The 19,643-nt window shown below is 55.2% G+C and overlaps 1 protein-coding gene across 6 annotated transcripts; it reads left to right on the top strand.

The window, feature by feature from the left end:
* Window positions 1-958: 958 nt before the first annotated feature.
* Window positions 959-12,946, top strand: ACVR1C (activin A receptor type 1C). 6 transcript variants are annotated; one of them, XM_058809150.1, is made up of 9 exons: window positions 959-1,127; window positions 7,254-7,274; window positions 7,348-7,581; window positions 8,697-8,927; window positions 9,840-10,007; window positions 10,730-10,886; window positions 11,372-11,496; window positions 11,662-11,792; window positions 12,783-12,946. In XM_058809150.1, the coding sequence occupies exons 1-9, from the start codon at window positions 974-976 to the stop codon at window positions 12,906-12,908; spliced, it is 1,347 nt and encodes a 448-aa protein (XP_058665133.1). In that variant the 5' UTR covers window positions 959-973; the 3' UTR covers window positions 12,909-12,946. The 6 variants fall into 6 exon arrangements, with proteins under 6 accessions (XP_058665133.1, XP_058665136.1, XP_058665135.1 ...); XM_058809153.1 differs by lacking the exon at window positions 7,254-7,274 and having other exon boundaries at window positions 7,354-7,581; XM_058809152.1 differs by lacking the exon at window positions 7,254-7,274.
* The last annotated feature ends 6,697 nt before the right edge of the window (window positions 12,947-19,643 follow it).

Genomic DNA, 19,643 nt, shown 5'->3' with positions numbered 1-19,643 from the left:
CAGGGAGGGTTGTGGTGGGCCCGAGTGCAGATGAACCCCAGCTGCCGCTGCAGAGGGGTGGCACAGGGTGGGGACTGTTGTAAGGGGAGCAAAGAGGGGCATAGAGACAGAAATCAGATTTGTGCTGATGTCTGTCAGGACTTCTGTGCTCCTCTGAGTACTCTGGGATTGCAGAATCATGGAATGGTTTAGGCTGGAAACCCTCTAAGGTCATTGAGCCCAGCTGTGCCCCCAGCACTGGCAAGCCCACCAGTAGCCCATGTTCTACTTTTCGAATCTCTTATCCTTAGGTAAAAGAAAGGCCCTCTCCCCCACAGTTCCAAAGGAAACAGAGATTTATGGCTGAAATGATTGTCCTGAGTAGAGCAGGGCTCAGACTGGCAGAGCTGGAGGGTGGCCTGGACAAGGTGGCCTGGACAAGGTGCCTCATGTCAGGGCACGCAGGGAGGAGGAGGAGGAGGAGTCTGTCCCTGTACCTGTGCCCGTGCTGGGGTGCTGTGTGTGTTTCACCTGGCTCGGGGCTGTCACCCAGGCAGCTCTGGCACAGTTGGGCTGGGGTGGCTGCTGTGGGACAGGCAAGGGGTGCTGGGGTTTTGGGAGCCAGCTTTCAGGGGAGCTGCTTTTTGGGGTGGCCATTCTTCTGCACCACAAAAGACAGATGACATCCCTAAAATCCTCTGGGACTGAGATTTAAACACTTGTCACCTATGGGTGCTGGGGACCCGTGCTGCAGGTGTGCCCTGGCACCGGCTGCAGCCCAGCACCCCTTCCCAGCACCCCATTCCCAGCCCCAACCCTGTGCCGGAGCTCACGGGGTGCCCTGGCAGGCAGCTGGCACGGTGCCCTGGGGCTCTGCGTGCCCCCACACGCCCGTGCCCAGCTGTGCCCTGTTGCAGGCCTGCAGTGCGTGTGCCAGCTGTGCGAGCACACCAACTTCACGTGCCACACGGAGGGCGCCTGCTGGGCCTCGGTGATGCTGACCAACGGGCGCGAGGAGGTGGTCAAGTCCTGCGTGTCCCTGCCCGAGCTGCACGCCCAGGTCTTCTGCCACAGCTCCAAGAACGTCACCCGCACCGAGTGCTGCTACACCGACTTCTGCAACAACATCACGCTGCGCCTGCCCCTCGGTGAGCGCCACGCTGGCCCGGCTGGGGGGCACACGGCGGGATGGGGGGGCACATTCTGAACCCGGCTGGGGGCTGGGGGGACACACTGGGGGCTGCCTGGGCACACTGGGCTGGGGCTCCCTGGGCACACTCTGTCCCGGGCTGGGCACACCACGGGCTGGGGGGCACACTCTGTCCTGGGCTGGGGGCTCCCTGGGCACACTCTGTCCTGGGCTGGGGGCTGCCTGGGCACACTCTGTCCTGGGCTGGGGGTGCCTGGGCACGCTGCTCCCAGCTGCACTCACACAGCCAGCTACAAACTGCAGCTCTGCCATTAGCTGCAGTTTCCTGCCTTTCTAAGGGTGTCCCGGCGCTGGCCTCCGTGCCCCATGGGCGCTGTCCTGGGGCAGAGCAGTGGGGCACCCCGAGGCACTGCTGGGACCCCTTCGGCACAGGCAGTTTCAGCAGTTTGAGCCTGGGGTGGCCGTGGTTTATGTGAGCAGCCTGAGGGGCAGCTGGTCTGTGGTGTCACAGCAGTGTCACAGCAGTGTCACACCAGTGCCCTGCTCAGCAGGGCTGGGAAGGAAGCTGTGAGATTCCAGCTCCCAATGACAGGGAGGACGAAGGTTGGCACTCCCAGGAGCCCCGTGTGTCACCCGGCTGGTGCAGTGTGTGAGGCTGCCAGGCTCAATGTTGTTGATTTGGTGCTTTCTAAAAATAAATATTTATACTATTTTAGCACAATTTTAGTTTAATTTTTTTCTTCTTTCCAAGATTTGGAAAGAAAATCCCAATTTTGTGTTTATTCCAGGCTTTTAAAAAAAAAAAGTGTAAAATACACTATTTTATCAGATAATCGCTTTTTATATACAATAGTGAGATATGTTACAGGTAATAAAGATGCAAATTAACACACAATTTAAAATTATAGCTTGAATTTAAGAAGCAGTCATGTAGTTCTTAATGGCATTTGAAAGGCTGTTGCTGGGCAGACCATGGGGGAGCCTTGGGCACTGTCACCTCCTGGTGAACCCTGGTGCCAGCCTCACCTGTGCCGTGGGGCAGGAATCAGCATTGTTTAATTGGTGCTAAGGATGATTTGTATGATGCCTGTATCCCCACAGACAGCTGGGAATACAAGCATCATCCAGTCACCCTAGGACATTTTCTTTCAGCTGACCACGGAAGGGACATGCTAATTGTGGTCATACTCTAGAAATAAAGTGCCGTGGTGGTTTTTCCAAGCTGGGAAGAAAGATGCTATTTCTAGAGGAGCAGTGGAGGCACATCTGCTGTTCCAGCACTTGAGCTGGGATTTGCAAAATCTCTGGTTTCATATTTCAGTCCCAAAAAAAAGGGATGAATTGTTACCCTGAGCCCTATGCTCCAAAGGTTCAGGGGAACCCGTGTGAGTGGGAACTGTGGCGGTGCAGTGAGGTTCCTGTGCTGGAACTGTGGCAGTGCAGTGAGGTTTCTCTGCTGGAATTGTGGCACAGCAGTGCAGTGAGGTTCCTGTGCTGGAACTGTGGCACTGCAGTGAGGTTTCTCTGCTGGAATTGTGGCACAGCAGTGCAGTGAGGTTCCTGTGCTGGAATTGTGGCACAGCAGTGCAGTGAGGTTCCTGTGCTGGAACTGTGGCACAGCAGTGCAGTGAGGTTCCTGTGCTGGAATTGTGGCACAGCAGTGCAGTGAGGTTCCTGTGCTGGAACTGTGGCAGTGCAGTGAGGTTCCTGTGCTGGAACTGTGGCAGTGCAGTGAGGTTTCTGTGCTGGAATTGTGGCAGTGCAGTGAGGTTTCTGTGCTGGAACTGTGGCAGTGCAGTGAGGTTCCTGTGCTGGAACTGTGGCAGTGCAGTGAGGTTTCTGTGCTGGAATTGTGGCACTGCAGTGCAGTGAGGTTTCTGTGCTGGAATTGTGCCATTTCTGTGCAGGAATGCACTCACAGCTGGCCATGCTGCTGGGGCAGGGACACAGCTCACAGCTGGGGCAGGGTCTGCATTGAGCCTGGGGCCATGCCCTGCCCAGGCCCTGCCCACAGAGCAGCTCCTGCTGGTCAAACCTCCTGATGATTTTTCTTTTGTCGCTGTTTTTGTTACTGTGGTGGCCCAGGAACAAGAAACTCGTTCATGTTTTGTTCATGTCGTGTTGTTTTCCAGCAGCTGGGGGGAAGCACTGACATGGTGTGGTCAGCATCTCCTGTGTGTGTGTTTGTCTTCAGCCAGGGAGGAATGAGCCTCATTCCCACCGGGAATGGGTCTGACAAGCCCTGCAGGGAGGAGGCTGGCTCGGATGGCTCAGGGCAAGTGCTGGACAGCCGGGGGACAGCTCATGCCCCGTGCTCTGTGCCCGCTGTGAGCCCGTCCTGCTGTCCTGCACAGTGTCCCCTGCACAGAACCCGTCCTGCTGTCCTGCAGTGTCCCCTGCACAGAACCTGTCCTGCTGTCCTGCACAGTGTCCCCTGCACAGAGCCCGTCCTGCTGTCCTGCAGTGTCCCCTGCTCAGAACCTGTCCTGCTGTCCTGCACAGTGTCCCCTGCTCAGAACCTGTCCTGCTGTCCTGCACAGTGTCCCCTGCACAGAACCCGTCCTGCTGTCCTGCACAGTGTCCCCTGCACAGAGCCCGTCCTGCTGTCCTGCAGTGTCCCCTGCACAGAGCCCGTCCTGCTGTCCTGCAGTGTTCCCTGCACAGAGCCCGTCCTGCTGTCCTGCAGTGTTCCCTGCACAGAACCCGTCCTGCTGTCCTGCAGTGTCCCCTGCTCAGAACCTGTCCTGCTGTCCTGCACAGTGTTCCCTGCACAGAGCCCGTCCTGCTGTCCTGCAGTGTTCCCTGCACAGAGCCCGTCCTGCTGTCCTGCAGTGTTCCCTGCACAGAACCCGTCCTGCTGTCCTGCAGTGTCCCCTGCACAGAGCCCGTCCTGCTGTCCTGCAGTGTTCCCTGCACAGAGCCCGTCCTGCTGTCCTGCAGTGTTCCCTGCACAGAACCCGTCCTGCTGTCCTGCAGTGTCCCCTGCTCAGAACCTGTCCTGCTGTCCTGCACAGTGTCCCCTGCACAGAGCCCGTCCTGCTGTCCTGCACAGTGTCCCCTGCTCAGAACCTGTCCTGCTGTCCTGCACAGTGTTCCCTGCACAGAGCCCGTCCTGCTGTCCTGCAGTGTTCCCTGCACAGAGCCCGTCCTGCTGTCCTGCAGTGTTCCCTGCACAGAACCCGTCCTGCTGTCCTGCACAGTGTCCCCTGCACAGAGCCCGTCCTGCTGTCCTGCAGTGTCCCCTGCACAGAGCCCGTCCTGCTGTCCTGCAGTGTCCCCTGCACAGAGCCCGTCCTGCTGTCCTGCAGTGTTCCCTGCACAGAGCCCGTCCTGCTGTCCTGCAGTGTTCCCTGCACAGAACCCGTCCTGCTGTCCTGCAGTGTCCCCTGCTCAGAACCTGTCCTGCTGTCCTGCACAGTGTTCCCTGCACAGAGCCCGTCCTGCTGTCCTGCAGTGTTCCCTGCACAGAGCCCGTCCTGCTGTCCTGCAGTGTTCCCTGCACAGAACCCGTCCTGCTGTCCTGCAGTGTCCCCTGCACAGAGCCCGTCCTGCTGTCCTGCAGTGTTCCCTGCACAGAGCCCGTCCTGCTGTCCTGCAGTGTTCCCTGCACAGAACCCGTCCTGCTGTCCTGCAGTGTCCCCTGCTCAGAACCTGTCCTGCTGTCCTGCACAGTGTCCCCTGCACAGAGCCCGTCCTGCTGTCCTGCACAGTGTCCCCTGCTCAGAACCTGTCCTGCTGTCCTGCACAGTGTTCCCTGCACAGAGCCCGTCCTGCTGTCCTGCAGTGTTCCCTGCACAGAGCCCGTCCTGCTGTCCTGCAGTGTTCCCTGCACAGAACCCGTCCTGCTGTCCTGCAGTGTCCCCTGCACAGAGCCCGTCCTGCTGTCCTGCAGTGTTCCCTGCACAGAACCCGTCCTGCTGTCCTGCAGTGTCCCCTGCTCAGAACCTGTCCTGCTGTCCTGCACAGTGTTCCCTGCACAGAGCCTGTCCTGCTGTCCTGCACAGTGTCCCCTGCACAGAACCTGTCCTGCTGTCCTGCACAGTGTCCCCTGCTCAGAACCTGTCCTGCTGTCCTGCAGTGTCCCCTGCACAGAACCCGTCCTGCTGTCCTGCACAGTGTCCCCTGCACAGAGCCCGTCCTGCTGTCCTGCAGTGTCCCCTGCTCAGAACCTGTCCTGCTGTCCTGCAGTGTCCCCTGCACAGAACCTGTCCTGCTGTCCTGCACAGTGTCCCCTGCTCAGAACCTGTCCTGCTGTCCTGCACAGTGTCCCCTGCACAGAGCCCGTCCTGCTGTCCTGCAGTGTCCCCTGCACAGAGCCCGTCCTGCTGTCCTGCAGTGTCCCCTGCACAGAGCCTGTCCTGCTGTCCTGCAGTGTCCCCTGCTCAGAACCTGTCCTGCTCAGAGCCACTCCTGCCGTCCCACACAGTGTCCCCCGCACAGTCTGGGGTGGCAGGGCTGGCTCAGTGAGGTGCCAGAGCTCCTGGGGCAGGGGGGATCCCTCTGTGTTGTTCTCCATCCCTGTTTCAGGGAAACCTCAGCCCTGTGGAAACATAATGAAAAGGGTTTAGGAGATCCTGGCGTGTCAGTTAACAAGCAGCAGTTCCAAGGTGGAATCCTGCTCATAAATCCTCTTAAAAACTTCCTGGGTCACCCCTGGAGCAGCCTCTTGAAGTCCTCAAAGGGAAAGCCTGTGAACACAATGTACAGCTTCGTGTTCAGGAGGGTTGGGGTTGTTCTGATGAACAGATGTGTGGTACTGACTGCAGGAGGATAGCAGTGGGTGCTGAACCTGTTTGCTGCTGCCTTGGAGACCCCACATCACTGTGGGCCCTCTCAAACTCCAGGTTAAGGTGTGCTTGAGGCCCAGCTTCTCCCTGAAGGGAAGGAGTGACCTGGCATGGGGTGGACTTTGTGATTCTTACATCTGCTGCAGCTCTGAGATCTGATTTATACTCACAGTTCTGAGTGTTGTGGGTTTTTTATGGCTCATATTTCTGGTTTGTTTCATTTGAGGGGAAAGCATTGGTTGATTTTTCTTTTTAACTTATTTCAAAGTTTGGGGACATGGAAAGAATCGTGTGTGTTCCTGTGCAAGTGAATCCCTCAGCAGTGTCTTCCTAGAGCTCCTTGGGCGGTGGTCAGAATGCTGGCCAGAGAGCAGAACAGAAGGTGTATGGGGGAAAGGCTCCCTCACTTACAGACACGTGGTCTGTCCTGCCTGTTCTGTCTGTCCTGTCTGTCCTGTCTGTTCTGTCTCCCGGCCAGGACAATGGTGGGAAAGCATGGAATGGAGAAATGGAGACTCAGGGGTCACCTTATCACTCTCTGCAGCTCCTGGAAGGTGCCTGTGCTCAGCTGGGGCTGGGCTCTTTCTCCAGGCCAGAGGTCACAGTCTCAAGCTGCACCGAGGGAAATATAGGTTGGATATTAGGAGAAGGTTTTTTACAGAAAGGGCGATAAAGTTCTGGAATGGTCTGCCTGGGGAGGGGTGCAGCCACCATCCCTGGATGTGTTTAACAAAACCTGGATGTGCCACTCAGTGCCAGGGTTTGCTTGAGGTGCTGGGGCTGGGTTGGACTCGATGCCATTGAAGGTCTCTTCCAACCCGGTGATTCTGGAATTCTGTGATTGTGTGATCCCGTGTGATTCTGTGAATCAGTGATTATGTGTGATTCTGTGATTCTATGATTGTGTGATCCTGTATGATTGTGTGAATGTGTGATTATGTGTGATCCTGTGTGAATCAGTGATTCTGTGTGAATCTGTGTGAATCTGTAATTGTGTGACCGTGTGACCGCTGCGGCGTCCCAGCCCAGCGGGTCACTGTGAGCTGCAGTGTCACTCTCCGGTCTGTCTGTCTGTCTGTCCCAGCAGCAGCAGCAGGGCCCTCGGGCGGGGCGGGCCGGCTCCGGGCGGCGCTGCTGGCCGCCGTGGCGGTGCCGCTCGGTCCGTGTGTCCCTCTGTCTGTCACTCTGTCTGTCACTCTGTCTGTGCAGCAGCAGCAGCAGGACCCTCGGGCGGGGCGGGCCGGCTCCGGGCGGCGCTGCTGGCCGCCGTGGCCGTGCCGCTCGGTCCGTGTGTCCCTCTGTCTGTCACTCTGTCTGTCTGTCTGTCTGTGCAGCAGCAGCAGCAGGGCCCTCGGGCGGTGCGGGGCGGTGCCGCTCGGTCCGTGTGTCCCTCTGTCTGTCACTCTGTCTGTCTGTCTGTCTGTGCAGCAGCAGCAGCAGGGCCCTCGGGCGGGGCGGGCCGGCTCCGGGCGGCGCTGCTGGCCGCCGTGGCCGTGCCGCTGGCGTTGCTGGCGCTGCTGGCCGCGCTGCTCGCCCGCTCGGCCCGGGGCTGGCGGCGCCGCCCGCCCAGCGTGGAGGAGCCGCCGTGCGAGGGCAGCCTGGCGGGCTCGGGCAGGACGCTCAAGGACCTCATCTCCGACATGACCACCTCGGGCTCCGGCTCCGGTACGTGCGGGCTCCGGGGGCTCTGCCCGAACACAGCGGTTCGGTTCTGTGCTGCAATGGAGGCGTTAGAAACGGGAACTGAGTAATCAGAACCACGCGTGGAACCCAGCGCTGCCGGCTGGTGCGACGTGGCAGATAATGGAAGGTGCGAAGTTCACCTGAGTGGCTCAGGATGCTGCTTCCCATTCTTTTTTTGTGTTTCGTGGCAGAATAATGTTCCTCCAAATTCTTGTTTTGAGCAGAACATTAATCTTTTTAACATTTTCCCTATTTCTACTCTGATGCCTCCATTGCTATTGAGAACTTGTTAAACCAAAGAAACCTAAAAATGAGGTGGGAAATCACAAATTCCAGCTCATTTGAACAGTGGTGTACAGCCCAACCTTCCCTGACTAGAGCTTTTATTGAAAAGTATGTAAGCTATGCTTGCTTTTATTTGTAAGTGAAAAACGCAGAAATGGTGCCTAATTTAATTTATTTCCGTGAGCTGCATACCTCCGAGAATTAAGTTGTTGTTCTTCCCTAATGCCTTTTCACAGCTCTAATGAGCAGACTTTGGCGTTATTTATGCTGAAGTTTTCAGCAGTTCCCAGCCATCCCTGAGACAGGAACAGGGCTGGACTTGAGCAGAGCCAGAGCCCCATGCATCGGGGTGATTTGTTCTGATTTCAGCCAAAGTCAAGGTTGCAGTTCTTAAAAAAAAAATTCCTCGCGTTAAGTCTCCAAAAAACACAGAATCAAATCAAACCAGGCAGGGTTTGTGGCTGGCAAAGCACAGTGGAGCTGCCATTATAATTTATTTTTATTTTCAAAAATTTCAGCCAGAGTAGAGCAACTAATTGACTTCAGGACAGCTGCAGCCTCTATCAAACCAAATGGAGTAGTTTGCGCCAAATTTTAAGACATTTACTGGGGTTTTAACAAGTTTTTTCTATGTACAGACGCTGAGAAGTAACATCAAAAAGTGCTATTTGAGGAGAGAGTGCCTGGGAGGGGATTTTCCCTTGGCACGGTTGGGAAGCAAAGCCATGGGTGCAGCTGACTGGGAGGGGGCAGTGCTGGGGTTTGAGGCCCCAGCTGAGCCATTTCACAGCCCCCTCCTCTCTTTTCCCCAGGCCTGCCTCTGCTGGTGCAGAGAACCATCGCCAGGACCATCGTGCTGCAGGAGATCGTAGGCAAGGGACGCTTTGGCGAGGTGTGGCACGGCAAGTGGTGCGGGGAGGACGTGGCTGTGAAAATCTTCTCCTCCAGAGACGAGCGGTCGTGGTTCCGGGAGGCAGAGATTTACCAGACAGTGATGCTGAGGCACGAGAACATCCTGGGCTTCATCGCTGCCGACAACAAGGGTGAGCAGCACCAGGGCTCCTGCAGGCTCTGCCAGCCCAAACAGCTCTGATTCTGTGTGCTGGGCTGGGTGGTGGCTGGGCTCAGTGCCCTGGAGTGCCTCCAGCCCCAGTGGTGACACTCACTGAATCCTGAGTGTCCTGGCTCCGTCTGAAACACAGCCCTGGGCTCTTCCCTGGCACACCTCCTTGCTGGCATTCCCCAAAAAGGGGAAGCTAACATTTCCCTAGCTAACATTGCTGTGAAAAACGCCAATCACTTGTTTTTAAAGTTTTATAAGTTTAATAGTCATAAAATGGTTATAAAAATAGTAATACAATTAGAGTAATAATAATTTGGACAATTTGGATTAGGACAATGTGAGACAATACAAACAAAGAGTTATGGATGCCCGGGTACCTTTTCTGGGCAGCATGAGCCTGAAAAAGGACACCCGTTAACAAAGGGTTAACCCTTAAAAACAATAACCTGTTGCATATTCATACACCTCATACATGATGCATAAATTCCATTCAAACACAGGGTTCTGTCTGGTCATCTCACCTTCTTCCTCTGAATCCTAACAGCGCCTTTGAGGCAGGAAGAAGTTCTTTTCCTCTGATAAGAGGGCAATAAATTCTTTTTTTCTGAAAGATTTAGGTGGCTGTGGATTTAGGCACAAGAAAGATTTAGGTCCTGTGGTTGCTATCTCTCTGTGAGTCCTTTCTTTTAAAAAAGCATCCTACATAGCATCGTTTCTATTTTAACATTTTTTTAATTATCTAAAACTATATTTAACACACTACTTAAGAGAATTAATACAGCATAACTTTCTAAGACAACACATATAATATTCATTCTAATATTTGCAAAAAAACAATCATAAAAGACATGCATTTTTCCCAATTTCTAATCCTCCTGCTCCCTCTGTCTAGATAATGGGACGTGGACTCAGCTGTGGCTTGTCTCGGAGTACCACGAGCAGGGCTCGCTGTTTGACTACCTCAACAGGGGCACGGTGACCGTGGAGGGCATGGTCAGGCTGGCACTGTCCGTGGCCAGCGGCCTGGCACACCTGCACATGGAGATCGTGGGCACGCAAGGCAAGTGCTGCCCTCCCACTTTCCTTCGGGCGTTTTCAGGAGCTTTGGTGCTCTCACAAACCTTCGTGGGTGACGTGGTGTCGTGAAGTGTTCTCCACGCTGCTGGCACCAGGGGGAACGGTGTGGGTGAGAGTGGTGCAGTGCAGACAGGGGAGAGGGACCTTCCCTTCCCCTTCCACTGTCTGCACTTTGCCCATGCCTCTGAAGAGATGCCTACAGAAGCAGCTCTGCTGAAGGGGAGTGAGCGCTAATGAAGGAAAAACTTGGAGAAATTTCTTCATGGAAAGGCTTGTCCGGCCCTGGCACAGGTTGCCCCGGGCAGTGGTGGGGTAAAAGCTGTGTGGATGTGACACTTGGCGAAATGGGTTAGTGGTGGCCTTGTCAGTGCTGACGAATGGTGGGACTTGGTGGTCTTGGAGGGTTTTTCTGACCCAATTCATTTAGTGATTTTGTAATTTTCTAAACGAATTTGGACAGTGAACTTCCAGTTTCTCTTTTTGTGTTTTATTCCTGAAGTACAGATATTGAAAAAAAAATGCTCCTAAAGTTTTCTTTTGAAGTTGAGAACATTTAGCAGAGCATCACTTGGTTCAAAATAGGCTTCTATATTTCTATAGGGTACAGTAACAGAAGTGAATAAAACTGTTTTACATCCTTGCTGCTTATATTAAATCCACACTGTTGCTACCAAAACTGGAGGCGGTTTCTGTTGCTGTGAGCAGGGAAGCCAGCGATCGCTCACCGGGATCTGAAATCCAAGAACATCCTGGTGAAGAGGAACGAGACCTGCGCCATCGCCGACCTGGGGCTGGCGGTGAAGCACGACTCGGTGCTCAACACCATCGACATCCCCCAGAACCCCCGCGTGGGCACCAGGAGGTGGGTCGGGAACCACAGACCCCTGGGGATGGGTCAGGCACTGCACCCCCAGAACCCCCGTGTGGGCACCCGCAGGTGGGTGAGACACTGCAGATCCAGAACATCCCCCAGAACCCCCGCGTGGGCACCCGCAGGTGGGTCAGGAACCACAGACCCCTGCGGATGGGTCAGGCACTGCAGCCCCTGGGCATGGCCCCTCGCAGCCCTGTCCCCATCAGCCCTCTGCCCTGGCACGAGGCAGGGATGGCTGCAGCGCCGTGGGGAGAGAGGCTGGGTGGGTGGGTGGGGGAGGCTGCAGACCCTGCTGTGGATGGAGCTCTCTGCCCCACGTGAGGCATGATGTGCTGGTCACCCCGGTCACCCCGGTGCTCTGGGCTGGGCAGGGCACAGCTGCCAGCACCACGAGGGCTCACAGGGCTCCCTGTCAGCACAGCTGTGCCTTTGGTAGGAGCTGCCCCAGCAGAGTGACCCTGTGTGCCCCACAGGTACATGGCCCCCGAGATCCTGGAGGACGCGATGAACACCAACATCTTTGAGTCCTTCAAGCGGGCAGACATCTACTCCCTGGGGCTGGTGTACTGGGAGATTGCCCGCAGGTGCCCCGTCGGAGGTGAGGCGTTGGCCCTTCGCCTGGTCCCTGCTGGGTTTGGGGTGGCGGGGACAGTGAAGCCCTCCCGTTCCACCCTTCACCTGGTCCCTGGTGGGTTTGGGGACAGTGAAGCCCTCCCGTTCCACCCCCTGCCAGGGGCACCCGCGCAGTAATGCCTCTCCCCAGGGGTCACTGAGGAGTACCAGCTGCCTTACTACGACCTTGTGCCTTCCGACCCTTCGATTGAAGACATGAGAAGGGTTGTCTGTGAACAGAAGCTCAGACCAAGTATTCCAAACCAGTGGCAGAGCTGTGAGGTAAAAGCAATTTTCTAGTTTATTCTAGCTTTATTTTGTAGGGTTTTTTTTTTTCTAGTTTTATTTTGTTATTTGTATTTTCAAGTTTAAGTCAAGACAGAATTTTTCAGTGAGAGATATGGCACTCAATGCCCAGCTTCTCCTGAATTTAGAAGCTTCAGATGTCTAGCTGTCCTTCAGATCAATACAGAAAAAAACTCTCTATACCAAGTGCTCGATGCTGTCCAAGGCAGGTCTTAATTGATGCTGCTGCTGTTGTGTCACTATTTCAGAGCACTGCACTTTATCTCCCTATGTTAAAACCAGAAAGCAGGGGGTGGTGGTTGCATCTCTGGCTGTTGTCTGTCCCCCTGCAGACCCTGTCTGTACCCTGGTCCCATTTCTGTCCCTACCCACTCTGTTTGTTCCCAGGTCCAGTTTCTGTCCCCAGCCCCTATTTGTACCTGGTCCCATTTCTATCCTCCAGCCCCTGTCTGTACCTGGTCCCATCTCTGTCCCCAGCCCCTGTGTGTACCAGCTCCTGTTTCAGTCCCCACACGCCCTGTTTGTTCCCAGGTCCAATTTCTGTCCCCACACCCTGTTTGTACCCTGGGTCCTATTTCTATCCCCCAGCCCCTGTCTGTACCCAGCTCCCATCTCTGTCCTCAGCCCCTGTCTGCACCCTGATCCCATTTCCATCCCCAGCCCCTGTCCGTACCCATTCCCATTTCCATCCCCAGCCCCTGTCTGCACCCTGATCCCATTCCCATCCCCAGCCCCTGTCTGTACCCAGTCCCATTCCCATCCCCAGCCCCTCTCTGCACCCTGATCCCATTTCCATCCCCAGCCCCTGTCTGTACCCATTCCTGTTTCCATCCCCAGCCCCTGTCCGTACCCTCTCTGTCCCCATGCCCAGCGCCTGTCCGTACCCATTCCCATCCCCAGCCCCTGTCTGTACCCATGCCCATGCCCATGCCCAGCCCCTGCTGAGTGCCCGCTGGTGCCCGGCAGGCGCTGCGGGTGCTGGGCCGGCTGATGCGGGAGTGCTGGCGTGCCAGCGGTGCCGCGCGTCTCACGGCGCTGCGCGTCAAGAAAACCATCTCTCAGCTCTGCGTGCCCGAGGACTGCAAGGCCTGACAGCCCCGGGGACGGGGGGACGGGGGTGCTGTGCTGCCCGGCTCCCCAGTGCGGCAGGGTTTGCGTTTCTGCTCTACCTCAGACGGCGCGGGCAGTGCCCAGCTCCGGCGCTGTGCCCGGCCCTGGCACCGCGCACCTCGGGGTTTGGCTTTGGCACAGCAAGTCCGTGACTTGCTCTGGCTTTGCTCGGTGATCAGACACCGGTGAATGGCAGGAGGGAGCTTACAGCATCATGGCACTGTAAAAATACCTTTTGCTGTTGTGCTTCTCATCCTTGTCAGACCCCAAACGCCCTGGAAGTGTCTGGTGTTGGTTAAAGCCTGTTTGTGAGACAAACCTCATGTTCTGTCCTCAAACCAAGAAAAAGACCAAATTAACCCAGATTTTTACCTTTTTTTTTTTTTAATTTTATTTCAGGGATTTGAAAAGTGGTTGTCAGTAAATGCATTTTGAATTACTATATTTATAATTAACCAAGCAATTGGAAAAGATGGAAATTCCACTAAGTGTGTAGACTGTGAGCAAAACCATTGAGTCAGTTCCCTATTAACATTTATTTTTATTGTCTCAATTTCACATACAATGTCATGGTTAAAAATTGAGTTGTTTTACTCTGTCTTTTTTTCATTGAACAGATCAATGAAGGGACAACTTTTCCTTTTAACAGTTATTAGGAAAAATAACAGAGGCAACACTTTTCTGTTAGCTGTGAAGGGATGGAACAGGAGAAGTTCTACCTAAACTGAGAAAATATTTATTTTTAGCAATGTTTTTCCAATCACTGGCAGCAATTTTTTAGTGCCTTTTGATGTATTAGGGGGAAGCTTTAACAAATGCTAATACAATGTGTTCAGAGGTTTGTTATAGAATTTTGTAACAGCACCAGGCTGGTGATGAATATTTACATTTCTGACCAGGTTTCCATAATATCAGAAGCCAGCAACGTGAGTTGCTGTGTTAAAATTCAGCAGTGTTCTGGCATTTTGTGAATGGCCCACATATTTGAATATAGTGTTGGAGTATTCTTAATAGGCAAAATTATACATTTCATAGTCTTAGGGTTCTTGACATGTTTCTAAATCCATCTGGCCCATGGGAATTAATCCCAGAGATGCTTCCAGAATAGCAAAGCTTTGCAGAAATCTGGTGTGGCCCCCACAGGTCCATGGCAGGAGGTGTTGGTGCAAAATCTCTTCCCTGGAGCTATTGCAGGCAAGAACGTGTTAAATTTTACTGAGTTTGAGTCAACGGTGCCATCCATTACTCGGGCTTCACCCTGCTGTGCTCACCCTCAGGATGATGTGGGTACCTGCTGGCTGTGAGCTGCTGAGGGTGGCTCTGGGCAGCCTGAGAGCTCAGCCTGCAGGGCTCTGAGTGCTGCAGCATGGCACTGCAGCTTGCTCCTGCCTGCTGCAGCCCAGCCCTGCATCCTGCTCCCCTCCGCTGCAGCCAGCAATGCTGCACGGTGGCTGCTCACACCTCACCACGGCTGAACTGGGGATCCACGCAGGGGATGGGGCTTGGAGCAGCCTGGTCCATGGAAGGTGTCCCTGCGAGGTAAAACCAGACAAGCTTTAAGGTCTCTGCCGACCCAAACCGTTCTGGGGCTCTGCGATTCAGTTCCTGTGTGCTTCAAGTGCATGAACGCCCCATGGAGCTCAGTGGTGTGACTCTGCAGGCTGTTTGAGGGGTGATCTTGGCAGCAGCATGATCCAAAGCCTGGTGCTGACTTGACTATCAAAAAAATTTGCAAAGCTAAGGCCCAGCATCTGTTCTTGTAGTATGTGCAAGAACATACTATCTTAAAAATGAAGAATCAAAGCTTTTTTTTTTTTTAAGTGGGAAAAGAGTTTCAGTTTCTCCCCTGGAGCCTCTGAAAACTGTTGACCAGCCCAGTAATTTGAACAAGACCCTGCTGGTGCCTGGCTGGGAAGTGTGGGTGGAGGATGCTCAGGCTCAGCTGCTCCTCACACAGGTCACAGCTCCAGCCCCAGAAGTGCTTTAACCTTTTCCCTGGACACAGCTCTTGGCATCACATTATGGTCTGTTTGCCCTGGCTTTTCACCCAACTCAGTATTTTTGCTCTGGTTTTCTTTTCTCTTTTGTTGTTGAGAGGTGAATGTACATTTTGATGGATTGGAGTTGAGTGCAACTGAGCCAAGGGGCTGATGTTGTATTGAGCTCTGAAATGTTTGTAAACTCTAAAGTCCTTTAGAAAAACTCCAAAGAACCCTTGTTTGAGTGGCCTTTCCCCTCCCTGTGGGTTTGTCTTGGTCTAATTTAAGCACAGAGGTTATGCCAAGACACTTCTGTGCAGTTTAGGGAGGCTTAGGTTTCCTCAGAGGTCACAATGCTCCTGATAATCTTCACTTAAAGCAAAAGTTCTTAATGAAATGAAAAAATGAAGATTTTCAAGGTCAAGGATGCTCAAAACCTGTTACCACATTCAGCTTTCCCTAACTGATGCTTCTAACAGGGGGGGAATAACCAATAATTTATAATTTGCTTCTAATAACAATCTAAAGTTTAATGTAGGGATTATGCACTGAAAGGGAAAGTTAATTAATGTTTCCTAACACCTAATTTTTTTTGTACTACTTGAACTGCTGCCCCCACAAACTCCTTTAGAAATTCAGGCTGTAATCTCTTTTGCACTCCTCTACTTTTATAATTTGCACTTAATCAAGTTCATTCCCTCACATGACACTATAAAGAGTCCTGCAATATTTTAGCAATTGCTGTGTCACTTTGCTTGGTACTAGATTCAGGAATTAGGAATGAATGGGTTTAGAAGTATGCCCAGTCCCCACAATGGGTCTGGGCTTTGAGCAGGGCAGGTTTTCCTCAGTCCCTGCAGCTCCTGAGCCAGGGTGGGCTCGAGGCTGCCCCAGGTCACGGCAAGGAGGAGTTTGGGCTTTGCCTGGGGGCAGCATCACAGGACAGGGCCAGGGGGCACTGGGGATGCTGCTGGGACAGGTGGGCACTGGGCACTGCAGGTGGGCACACGCCGGGCACTCCTTTGGGTGCACGGGGACAGGCAGAGCCTCGTGTGCTGGCGAAGGTTATGGCTCAAACCCCTGCTCTGGGTCAGTGAGGGTGTATTGGAGTGGCCTTGGGGTGTCCTTGATCCATCCCTGGGGATCCCAGGGCCAGCGCCCGGGTGCCCCAGCAGCCCTGCACGTCTGTGCCTCCTCTGCCCCTGGCTGTGTGTCTGTGGTCCCAGGGACCACCCCCACAGGCCGCGGGACCCCAACCCCCTAAAGCTTTTAGGGAAAGATGTCCACGTTCTGCTCTAGTGGGCAGAGCAATATTTATGAATGTACAGGGAATAAGCACCGAGGTACAATATATTTCTATAGAATATAAGAAATGTGCAATAAATTGTAACTTACACTGAATGTATTTTTGGCATAAATGGACCAGATGTGTTTTGAATGTAGCTATGACATTGTGTCTAAGCCTGCTGTGATTCTCAGTCCCTAAGAAAAACGTGTCATGTTTTGTCAATCTACAAACCACTTCCTCAGTTGTCTGTTTTTAAAAGAAGTGTGAGTATTTTATCTGGAACACTGTAATATTTCTGAACTAAGTATAGCAGTGCAATGCTAACTTCAACCCTCGTGTTGTGAAATATCTGATCTGTGTACACTGCAGGGTTATTTTTAAAACTATTGCTAAAGTTATTGCTTGATATTGCAGCTGCCTGGATGTAAATAATGGTTTAGCTGTTGTATTTTGTATGCGGATTTGGAGAAGACGTGGCAATTTTAATAAATTCAGCATACTCTGCCCTTGTGTTCCCGTGGCCTGAAATTGTTCTTATGTTCGTGTGAGGGGAGGAGGGTTGAGCCTGTGTGAGCCTGTAGAGCCCTTCCCTGGTGTCTCTTGCACCCACTCTGAGCTCCCTTTCATACAGCACTCCTGATCCTGCTCTTCCCCCTAGTGAGATTTTCAGTGCTGCAAATCTGAGTGGGACCAGCCCACTCTGAGCACTCAATTCTGGAGTGTGCATGCTTGAAAATCCCCCTGACACAGCCATAATCCGGGAATTCAAGTCAGACTTTATTTTAACTTAAGGCATGTCAAAATGAAATCTGCCGTGCTGTGACCCAAGAAACCTCAGTGGCTTTTGAAGGATACTATGGGTTTTTTTTGGGTTTTTTCCCCCTTAACAAGAGCTTTGCATTGCAGCAGTTACTCGTGGGCTCTCTGGTCCCTGCCCGTCTCCAGGCCGGTGTCGCCGTCACGGCGGTGGCTGTGCCCGGGCAGCCGGGTCCGATGGCCCAGCACAGCCGGGGGCTCACGGCGAGCATCGGCTGCCATGCCCCGGCCAGCGCGGCCCCGGGAGCTGCGTGCTGTCCTTGCACCCGGCCCCGGGGAGCTGCGTGCTGCCGTTCCAGCACCGAGGGCATCTCCGCACCCGGCTCTGGAGAGCTGCGTGCTGCTGTTCCAGCACCGGGGAGCTGCGTGCTGCTGTTCCAGCACCGAGGGCATCTCCGCACCCGGCTCTGGAGAGCTGCGTGCTGCCCCTCCGGCCCCGGGGAGCTGCGTGCTGCCGTTCCAGCACCGGGGAGCTGCGTGCTGCTGTTCCAGCACCGAGGGCATCTCCGCACCCGGCTCTGGAGAGCTGCGTGCTGCCCCTCCGGCCCCGGGGAGCTGCGTGCTGCCGTTCCAGCACCGGGGAGCTGCGTGCTGCTGTTCCAGCACCGAGGGCATCTCCGCACCCGGCTCTGGAGAGCTGCGTGCTGTCCTTGCAGCCCCGGGGGCATCTCCGCACCCGGCCCCGGGGAGCTGCGTGCTGCCGTTCCAGCACCGGGGCCATCTCTGCCTCCCGGTATTCATTCTTTTCCAGCGCACCTGGAAAGGTGGAGGCGGGTGGTGCCTCTGCCCTGGGTGTCGTGTCCCGGCTGCACATCCCGGCCTGCGACGCTGGCACACGGCAGACACCGCTCGGTGCGGGCCGGCTGGGAAAGAGAACGGGCTGATTCCCCAGGTTCTTATTGCTGAGTCAATCAGGTGCCCCGCAGCCCCCGGTGTGCGCTCGGCGGCTGAGGAGGGGAGCGGCTCCCGAGCCCCCGAGGGCTGTGTCCCACCGAGGGGGGATGGCTCCTCCTTTGTGCGGCTCAGGGGCTGCGGGCAGACACCCTGCGGGCGCTGCAGCCCCGGAGGGATGAGTGCCCCATCCCTGGGAGCCGGGCTGGACCGGGCAGGAGCAGCCTGCGCTGGAGGAGGGCGCCCCATGGCTCCAGCCCTGGCACCGAACCGGCGCCGTGCCCGGGAGGAGCCTGGGGCAGGGCATCCCTGTGTGACCTTCCCGGGCACCGTGAGCCCTGCCCGGACACCTGTGAGCCCTGCCGGGGCCAGGGGCTCCTGCCAGGCATGCAGGGTGCGTGGCTGTGCAGGGCACAGAGCAGCCCAGGGTAACGGGTCTGCTGGAGCAGCTCGCACCGAGGTCCTGCTTTGTGCTCTGGTGAGCGGTGTCGTTCATTTCTGCCCTCAGCTTGTTTGCAGATGAGTCACCGGGTTTCAGGAGCGTCAGAAAGGGCTGCCGGAGGAAGCGAAACGCGCTTTGTTTTCAAGCATCAGCGCGGTGACCGTGAGCAGGAAAAGGGGAAGAGGCTTTGAGTCACCCGCTCCCCGCGCTGGTCACCGCGCCTCGGCGAGGGAGCACATGGCACCCGGGGGCGCAGATATTTCCCTCAGGAAAAGGGAGAGAGCTTTCCCCCTCGCCTACTGTGCTTTTTGAGCATCGTTTTTCCTCCCCTTAGCCCGGAGGGGTTCTCCCAAGGAACTCGGAGGTGAAGCACAGACATCTGAATCCCTTGCTGTGGTGCTGCTGTGCGCAGCACTTCCCCGTCGCTGTCTGTCCGCCAGGAGAGGCACGGGGACCGCAGGCACTCCACAGACCAGCCACCCGCCCTCCTCCGGGTGGGAGGAGCAGAGGTTTCCTGACAGGCTGTTTCTGTGCCCTGAGATGCCGGGTTTTTGAGGGATGAACTTTTAGGATGGATTTGTACTGACATTTCAGCCATCCAGGGCAATGAGGGGATCCCTGGAGTGGGGGAAGCTCCATCCCAATGCTTCCCTGGCACTAAGAGCTCATCTGCACCAGCAAGTGTGGGCACCTCCTCCCTGGACACCCATCCTGCAGCTCCTCCACGGACACCCATCCCTGTCCATCCTCCCTGGACACCCATCCCTGTCCCTCCTCCACGGGCACCCATCACTGTCCATCCTCCCTGGACACCCATCCCTGTCCCTCCTCCACGGGCACCCATCACTGTCCCTCCTCCCTGGACACCCATCCCTGTCCCTCCTCCCTGGACACCCATCCCTGTCCATCCTCCCTGGACACCCATCCCTGTCCATCCTCCCTGGACACCCATCCTGCAGCTCCTCCACGGACACCCATCACTGTCCCTCCTCCATGGGCACCCATCACTGTCCATCCTCCACGGACACCCATCACTGTCCATCCTCCATGGGCACCCATCACTGTCCATCCTCCATGGGCACCCATCACTGTCCATCCTCCCTGGACACCCATCCCTGTCCCTCCTCCACGGGCACCCATCCCTGTCCCTCCTCCATGGGCACCCATCCCTGTCCATCCTCCACGGACACCCATCCTGCAGCTCTGCTGCAGCTGGCAGAGGCAGGGCCCTTACAGAAGGTGTGCAGAGCAGCTCTGCCTTGATCTGTCATGCCAGCCTGCACTGAGCTTCCACACAGTTG

The sequence above is a fragment of the Ammospiza caudacuta genome, chromosome 8, assembly GCF_027887145.1.
Source record: "Ammospiza caudacuta isolate bAmmCau1 chromosome 8, bAmmCau1.pri, whole genome shotgun sequence".
Classification (NCBI taxonomy): Eukaryota; Metazoa; Chordata; class Aves; order Passeriformes; family Passerellidae; genus Ammospiza; species Ammospiza caudacuta.
Note: the sequence above shows the minus strand (reverse complement) of the source record. Positions and strands in the feature narration are given on the sequence as shown.

Coding starts and splice junctions, on each gene's coding strand:
- ACVR1C (XM_058809150.1), top strand. CDS start 974: ATGCTGACCAACGGGCGCGAGGAGGTGGTCAAGTCCTGCGTGTCCCTG. Junction 8,928..9,839: donor CATCGCTGCCGACAACAAGG/GTGAGCAGCACC, acceptor CCCTCTGTCTAG/ATAATGGGACGTGGACTCAG. Junction 10,887..11,371: donor CCCCGCGTGGGCACCAGGAG/GTGGGTCGGGAA, acceptor TGTGCCCCACAG/GTACATGGCCCCCGAGATCC.